This window comes from Pinus tabuliformis, chromosome 5_1 (genome assembly GCF_031772625.1).
Source record: "Pinus tabuliformis cultivar Carrire ecotype Pingquan chromosome 5_1, CPIR1, whole genome shotgun sequence".
Classification (NCBI taxonomy): domain Eukaryota; kingdom Viridiplantae; phylum Streptophyta; class Pinopsida; order Pinales; family Pinaceae; genus Pinus; species Pinus tabuliformis.
The window spans coordinates 681,242,880-681,252,260 of NC_142305.1; the positions used below are offsets into that span (position 1 = coordinate 681,242,880).

General features: G+C 33.5%; 1 protein-coding gene across 1 annotated transcript; it reads right to left on the minus strand.

Annotated features, from left to right (window-relative positions):
• Nucleotides 1–575: 575 nt before the first annotated feature.
• Nucleotides 576–2,088, minus strand: LOC149166785 (S-adenosylmethionine decarboxylase proenzyme-like). Its single transcript, XM_089431410.1, has one exon. The coding sequence runs from the start codon at nucleotides 1,839–1,841 to the stop codon at nucleotides 672–674; it is 1,170 nt and encodes a 389-aa protein (XP_089287536.1). The 5' UTR covers nucleotides 1,842–2,088; the 3' UTR covers nucleotides 576–671.
• Between the last annotated feature and the right edge of the window lie 7,293 nt (nucleotides 2,089–9,381).

Genomic DNA, 9,381 nt, shown 5'->3' on the forward strand with positions numbered 1-9,381 from the left:
TTAAAAAAAATGATACACATAGTGAATAAAGAAAAAAACAACATTGAGCCTACCCAAATGTCGAATTCATGTTACAACAACCTGTACACTCTACAATTAAAACCAAAAATAACACTAAATCTACAAATAAAATTGAAATTAAGAATAATTAATGAATATAGATCTCGAGCATTCTTTTGCAAAACCCAGATTTTCGTACTCTAAATATATATAATATCAGTCGTTATTACCCAAAAATGTCACATAAAAAAGTATAAATCATTTACAAAAGGAATATTTTATTTTCCATTCTAATGTACATGCTATTATTTACTGCGTCATATCAAAAATATAATATCATGAAGTGAAAAAAAATCAATCACACCCATTAACTAACATGACACAAATTTTCCTACTCTAATATATACTATATTATTATTACTAACTTAAAACCTCATGTCATAGAGGTCCAATTACAATAAACTTCATAATTTACCTACAACTATTTTTTTTTTTCTTTCCAATAACAATTTTTTTTTCAAATATCCCCAACAATATTTTTTTGAACTACATTGTACGCTTCAATCCTCCCCTAACGCAGCGAATAATAAACTGCACCAAATGTAACAGACCATGATGGATTCCCTTATGAAGCAAATGGTAGAACGCCAACAGTCCAGCAGAAATGAAGCTTAATGAGTCCAAACATGCACATCTTTGCATGCAATACTCTTCTTTTCATTCCCTTCTACCTGCAAATAATCACTTTCTTCACTTTCCTCTTCCCAAGCAAGCGAAGGAAGAGTGGATCTGGGAGGCGCGGCATTACGAAGTCTGTAGGTGAAATATACAACACTGCTCTTCCCTGTAAGCTCCTGTTCGCTTATCATTTCACAAGTATAACCCTGCGGCCAAACTGCTTTGGTCCATGAAGATTGACACGTACCAGTATTGACATGAACTGCAATGGAGAATATGATAGGCCTGAAACAACTTAACACCCTCTCCACCAATGATTCCAGGTCGCAATCCTTGGGATCATATCCCATGGCCTCAAAGCTTGCATAACTGAATCCATCCTCAGGTGTTACATGAATTGTAGATAAAGCTGGTCCTTCAATTGCATTCATGGAGTACCCACATGGGTCAAATTCAAAATCGCAGATCTTCGAATTTGGAAGGATTTTGGATATACCGGATTTAACCGTCATTTCTGGTGCAGAATTCAATTGATCCTTGTAAAAGAGACAAGCCTGCTTCCGGTCCAGTTGAGTCATGCACATCTCCAGTGTATAAACTGGGTCAACAGGAACGCCTGATGTTAAATCGTGGGCAGAAGCGGAGTAGATATGCCAGTTGTAAGAAGTACCAGAATCTCCCATAACATAAGCCATGCTACCAGACCCAAGAGTTCCGAAGTACTTATCCAGATATGAGACTTCCTCAGAAAAACTGCGGTGAGGAAATGACTGGGCTCCAGGAAAGATGAATGTTCCACGAGTGTATTTAACAGTTTTAACAGAGAGCGACAGGCTGCTTGCATTGCTCAATATCAGTGGGATGGAAAGCAGCAGCTTGGTTGTCCCACAGGTCTTGAGAATGATCTTCAATGGGTAAACAAACAGACTCGATTCTGACAGCACATATGAATGAACATGCTCATTAGAGAGCTCAGAAACAATGGTGCATTCAGCTGCTTTGAGAATTTCATCCAACTGGGCTCGAGTGAGTGCCCTTAGGCCCCTTCCCTCTGGTTCAGTAAAAAATGAAGATGCAAAGAACTCAATCTCTAGCCGTTTTTCAAATCCTTCAAACCCAATTGCAGTCATCGGAGGAACTGTTTCCTCAGAAGCCATACTCATTATGAATTACAGACTAGGTGAGAATTTGCTTTCTGGATTGAGAAAGTAGTAGAAGAAAATGGACTTTAAAACAAGGTAGTTCTTGAAACCGTCATGGGTGAAGTTGCCACTAGAGTGGAATGGAGAGCTAATCCGACAGTGGTGCAGTGGAGCTGCAGACGGCCAGCTCCCAGCAATCTAATTCTAACTCCTAAACCTAATATTCCTACTCTACAGATCTCAGAAGAAAGTATTAGGATGGTTTTCGGAGGCACTGCACAGAAATACAAACCAAGACCAAATTTCAGATTCAAATAATATCAACAAAAACATCATAACGAATATTGTACATTCTTCTAGCTACTTCCTACTATTTAATATCATTACCTCTTGCTGCTAAAAATCATTTACGAATTCTGTAACACTATTTGATATTATACGATTGCCGCTAAATGGATTCATTACTCTTGTTTGATATATATATGCATTAGCTACAGGAACTTACGTTGGAGTAAGCAGCGCTGCGGAATTTCTCGATACCACCAAGAGGTCGAACGTCTTCAATTTTGTAGCCCAAAGGAGTTTCGTATTGGGGATAGTTATTAGTAGACGTCTTCTTCCCACCGTTGGTCTCCATCACAACATTCGCACTTTTCTGAAACACAAAACAAGCAGCATCGGGGATCAGCCAAACTGATAGAAATTAGTGCATCTAAATTGTTAAGAAAAACTGACAAAACACATATGCCGCGGGAATTGTAAAGGCTACCTTAAACACAAATAGAAGTAATAAGAGCACAGAATCCTCGAAAACTTGTAAAAAGTGGCCTCCAGGGCTGGGAACAAAGCGGACACAGAGGAAAACACTCACAGCATGCTTTAACAGGTCAGAAGAAAAAATGCACAGGCATCCAAAAGCCCTTTAAACAATTGGGAAAAACACCCGAAAATCAAAATCATGAGAAAAAATCAAAGATAAGAAAAACAGATCCACTAGAATAAAAATCTTAACATCTTAACATTGCTGGTTTAACAAAATGCGGATGAAATCAGCCTAACGGAAACCTAAATTTTCAATGATCGCGCAAAAAACAAAACAAGAAAAGCATAGAAATAAATTCAACTTTGACATAAAATCGTTACCAGGCCGGTCAAAAAGTCATCGAGACAAGGCACATATCAAGCTTTCACCGCCAACCCGAGACTTATAAAAGAGCAGCAAAAACCCTAAAAGACGCGAACAGAAAATCTAAAAAAGCTCTCACCCTCTGGAACCGATGGCAATTGAATCCTGGAGACGTCTCCTGTACGATTCCGCGACGACCTGCAACAGATTTATGATCGAAACCGATAAACACTAAGAGATGACACCAATAAACCCTTGTGAGAATAACCGAAAACGATTAATTTCTCCTCGGATTGAAATGACAGCGAGACAATTCAATACTTCCAAGCGATATGGAGCATGGGGAAGGAAACGGCGCTATATATAGAGGCCTGCCACAATTGGGCCGATAGGAGGAATGCTAGTTTGTGGCTCACAATGAAAGCCACGTGGTATCGCTGGTTGAGCCGTTTATGACCGGCTGGACTCTCGGGGACCTTTGGCCACTGGCATTCACATTATTTCAGAACGTTAGACCCTTTTGCATGTACAGGACAACTCAGTATATCTAATTTCAAAATATTGTAAATAAAAAAATTTAATATATATAATATATAAATAATATTATATTTAAAAAAATAATCAATCGATATTACTTTTGGGCATTTGGATGTACTTTTCCTGGATGATTCTATTAATTTTCTATCAGATTTTATTGAATTTAGGATTAATTTTTTTTAGTCTATTAAATTTAGGACACACCTATGAAAGAATTAATTTAAATTTATTATATTTTAATCTAGATATTACAAATCTATAAAGTTAGATACTAAAAATAACAGTTACAAATTTATTACATTTTTGAATGGATATTAAAACTAACAGTTATTGCATGCACAGGACAACCCAGTATATCTAATTTCAAAATATTGTAAATAAAAAATTAATATAATTTATATATAATTAATATTATATTTAAAAAAATAATCATTCGATATTATTTTTGGGCATTTGGATTGTATTTTCGCTGGATGATTCTAATAATTTTCCATATTTTTTATTACAATGTATGACAAAATTATTGAAAAATGTCTAAAAAGTTAATTTATAAAAGAATTAATTTAAATTTAAATTTATTATATATTAATTTAAATATTACACCTCTATAAAATTAGATATTAAAAATAACAATTACAAATTTATTACACTATTTAAATTGATATTAGAACTAACAGTTATAAACAGTACACTATCTTATTAATTATTTTTATTATTTTATTTTTATGTTAAGTTTTTTTAATAATATAATTTTTACAATTAACTTTTTTTTGAAATAATATAATTTTATAATTAATTATAATTTTCAATTTTCCATTATAAAATTTAAATTAGAAATGTAATAAAATTAAATTTAATAAAAACAATTTAAAACTGTTTTTGCATGGTTAAGAGCTTTTCTTTATTAGATGTAAGAAAATAGAATAACCGCCTAAGACCTATAGGCATGTGACAAGAGTGAAATCTTGCAGTTTTATTTGAATAACAATGATGAGTCAATAGTGCCCAAGACCTACAGGCATAAGGCAAGAGTGAAACCCTACAGTTTTCCTTGAATAACAATGATGAGTAAGCTTGCATTCCCCAATAGCAACCTAAGATGATTGTCCTCACTGTTGGTTTGACGATTGAGTTATGATAGGTTTTCCCACCCAAAGAAAAAAAAATTAATCTACACTCACAAATACCTCTATAGTATATTTAAAATATAAATTTTTGTCCACTAAATTATGATAAGTTTTCCCACCACAAAAAAAACTTAATCTACACATAAATACCTCTCCTATATTTAAAATACAAATTTTTATAAAACAAAACTACACACCCAATTTATCTGTATCCAATTTAACCCCAAAATTATATTTATAAATAAATTTCTACATTCCTCTTAATCCTTTAGTATACTTGTGTTGAATAATTATATGAAATTCTTTTTATTTTTCATTTTATATAGATATAAAATATTTAATAATAATTTATAAATATAATATTACAAATTAAATAATAAAATTAACATATAATTTTTTATATTTTATCGATAAAAATAATTTATAAATTTACGTTATGAATTTCATTTTCGTCATTGGAAATTTGAGTGAATATCTTTTTTGCCAATATCTTTTAATCTTTCATTCATTATTTTTCATTATTCTTATCCTAATCATAACCGTCCTCTCTCTATCATTGGTACAATCATTGCGACCTATAATTGAAACTGTCATGCATGTGTAACATCCCGCCTTTCTCTCAATCATGTACACCCTTTAAATTTGAATTTTTTCCTCTGGAGGCGTCGTCCTTAGGACGACTTGTTTTTTCCTAAGTCGTCAGCTAATTTATAAGTTAGCTGAATTTATGATGGACCACCAATAAGCCCTTTTCCATGCTAAAATTATTTCTCAACACATGGAAAATGATTGTTGCTAAAATCGAATTATAAATCATATGAAAAAATTTTAAATCAATATAAAAAGTGGTGCATTTAGTTATGTATTTACTTACATATTACGAACTTAGGTCAGGATGAACGAACCTGGTGTGACTTACCTTTCCTAGAGCTATAAACATATTTGTAGTACATTCACATTTTTTGTTTGTTTAATATTTTATATATATAAAGTGGAAGAGTATTTAAGGGAACTTTTATTTTAAAACATTTGTGTTTCTTCTCATATTTAGATTAAAAGATCTTGGAAGGAGGATCTATGATTTAAAAATTTTGTGTTGGGTGATCTCAAGATTAATAGGAGGATCTATGTTCTAAGGGTTTTTATTTGTCTATTTGAATTATAAAAAATTTATGTGGATTTGAAATTACGGCTTTTATACAAATTAAATACATATTTAATATTTTGAAATAATTCGGATAAAATTTAACTTTTTCATTTATTTTAATAATCATCTTAATCAAATCAATGTGCTTTATTTGATTCCGCCACAAATTCTTCCCTCCTCAACCAAATGTTGACCAAAGAATCGCATTGCACAATGGGCCATACTACATAAACAGATGCAGAGAAATCTTAAATGTTATAGGCACATGCTCGAGGTGTTTTTTTTTGCTTCAAGGCTTTCTTTGCATATTTCCTTTTTTCACATTCCTTTTTATATCATGAATCAAAATATGGTTCCTCTTCTTACATCATATAACTATCACAAATTTAAATATAGAATGTTGATATTCCTAATGTGCAAAAGGTTTTTTTTTTTAATAATATGAATACAAAAATTGAACCATACATAGAAAATGAGTTGATTTAACAAATCTAATGAGACATATGGAATTTTATGGTTTTTTACATTTCTTATATTATTTTTCACATTGAATCTACAAATTCATCAAATCAAAACTTGACTACATTGAGAGGATTGTTTGGGAAGTAACATGTTATAAGAGGATATTAATTGTAGATTGAATCTACACATTCACCCAATCAAAACTTGACTACATTGAAAGGATTGTTTGGGAAGTAACATGTTATAAGAGGATATTAATTTTAGATTGTGCTCATTAGTCTGAGCACTTATAGTTTTCACAAAATCTAAAATTTCTTCACTAAGGTCAAAGTATAGGATGATTGTAGCTAAACAATGTCACATTAAGAAAAATGACTCTTACTTGGCTCTTTGCACTCTCATCAAACTCATTGCTTGCTACTTTGTTTTTCTTGTGTGCCACCATGCATGTGCTTGGAACTATATAGGAGATGTCATCCCGTGATTATTTTACTTCTACATTTACCAAAACGTAAGATAGACTCATACATATGGGCACTCTAAAGCCTTCAAAGGAACATTCAAGTTTGTTTCTAGTTAGGGCACAATGGAGTTGAAAGATTTAAACATTGGCATCAAGAAATGAAAGGAGATAGAAAATGAGGATAATGAGGAGAGAAAGAAACAAAAAATCATCAGTTCCTCCAAAGAAATGTCTCAAATATCTTGTTTGGTGGTAAACCTAAGAAAGAAAGGTGCAAATGCGCCTATTAAAAAAAGCTCAATCATGATGAACATAAGTGTATGAAGAAACAAGTTGATTACCTAAGAATATCCTTGGGAAAAATCATGTTAGGTTCTTAATTTATTCAAATATACTTCATAAATATTGGAGTCTTCTAATGCATATGAAAATATGAAGTGGAGACAAAATAGCATGGCTCAACCTTGTACTAGCTACAACTCCACCTTCTATATGCATGCTTTATTTATGTGCTTCACAACACATAACATCATATTAGGATGATTTTTCATATTTGGAGCCTTATACTATAATGAAAATTTTGATTAGTGATAACACTCCTATTGAGGTGTGTGGGAGATGGTGTATTGATGTGGATGATGGGGAATTCTAGGATGTCCTTTGCAAGCTTTCATTATCAACTAATATCCTATAAATGTACCATAACACTCAGTTTAGTTGAGGAAGGCAAGTTAAGTTAAATCTTGATTTTATGCCTATTAGTGAGGTGCATAATAGTTATATAATTGTATCGGAAAGAGTAGATCATCAAGCTCAACTATATCTCTTCTCACACATCACTCCTAATTCTTCTTGTACTCTTCTTCTTATTCGTTCAAAAAAGTAAAGAGGGTTGTGTCATGAGTGGTTTGTCCATCTAAATTACCACTATTTACAGTACCTCAGTAAACAAGGCTACCTCAAGTTAATTTTTCCCGTGCTGTTTGCTAGCGATATCATACCTAGTAAGCATCCTTAAGAGAATTATGACATATGTAAGGTAAAAAAAAGATACATATATTATGGAACTAATGCACAATGAATTCATTGGTCCATTAACTTCTATCAACCTACCTAAATATACATTGAGACTTTAATTGATGATTTTTCTAAGCATACTTTGGTGTGTTTTCTAGGCATATTTTCTAGGCATACTTTGGTAATAACCCTGGTGAAAAATCGATGTAATAAAGTTAGAAACAATAACCACGGATGAATGGGTCACTTATTCCAAGCTGAATTTTGGGCAAGACATCCTAGGGAGTGTTCATTTGGTTGTTTATGGCTAAGGAAATTGGCAAAGGTGGTGGCTAAGGAATTAAAAGGCATTTTTGACACATTTATTTATGAAAATAATGGAAATTAGGAGAAAAAGGAGGTGAAAGGTCACAGGTTACATGTGAGGAGGAAAATGAAGGGAAATAATGGAAAATTAAGAAAATAGAGGTCTCATTCATAAAATGTTTTCTGAGGATCAATTGGTAACTCATACTCTTGGACACTTAGAGTTTTCTTGGAGCACTCTTAGAGTGTGTGGCATACTTGGATTCTTGGAGCAAGAAGGCAAAAGAAAAGCAGGAAAGCACAAGGAGGCATTGGGATCAATAACTAGATCAGATTGGCTTGCTGGTACGAAGTTACATGTATGTTTCCTTCACTAGTTTTGGCATGCATGGCACATGCATGTGGTTTCTTGGTTCTAATATGTCATTAGCATCGAGGATTTCCTAAATCGGTAGTGGGTTTCCTAGCCTTTTCATTTCTTGGATAACCATGGTGATTGTGGGTTTACTTTCATGATTTGTTTTTGGTTGGTTCTCATGATTCCTTAGCTTGGGTTGAGTTATTAGTTCCTAGAAGCCCTCGTTGGACAAACACTCTGGAAGCACTGTAAGAACTTGGGTTGAGTTACTAGTCCTAAAATCCTTGGTTGGACATATGCTCTTGAAGCCCTTGGTGGGTTGAGTTACTAGTCCTGAAAGCCTTTGTTGGACAAATGCTCTGGAAGCCTGATGACCACTGTGGGTTGAGTTACTAGTCCTGGAAGCCTTGGTTGGAAGAAATGCTTTGGAAGCCCTAGAAGGCTTGCATGGAGATCAATCTGATGATGTTTTCGTGATGTCCTACCATGAGGTGGAATGACTGTTTGATGGGTTGAGGTGGATGGCCTTTGGAAGCCCTAGATGAGTTTTGATTGATGTGTTCCATGAGATCCCACATTCATTCTTGGAATATGGCACTGGGGTGAATGGCTGAAGAGAGATTTCGCTGAGCCATTCTACGGTTGGGTGGAAAGTGGTAGTCCCATCTCTGGTTGGTTCATTGCATTCATTAATGAGAAATCCTTTCCCTTGATTTTTCCATCTGTAAAGGTACTGATGTATTTATGGATTTGATGGTTGTCATGCTTATTGTATTTCCATCCCTGTTATGCTAGTATATGCACATTTTATGCCAACAACTATGTATGACTTTAGACATGTTTTTACATGTATGTGAATGGATAATGTGTCTATGACCTAATAAATGATAATGCAGCAAATGAAATAAGGGAGCAATGGTTCATATGGGTTCTCAGATAAGTATGAGTTCCATACATTTAACTCTTTTATTTACACCTGTAGATTACATGTCGATGATATGTTTGACGAAATTCCTAT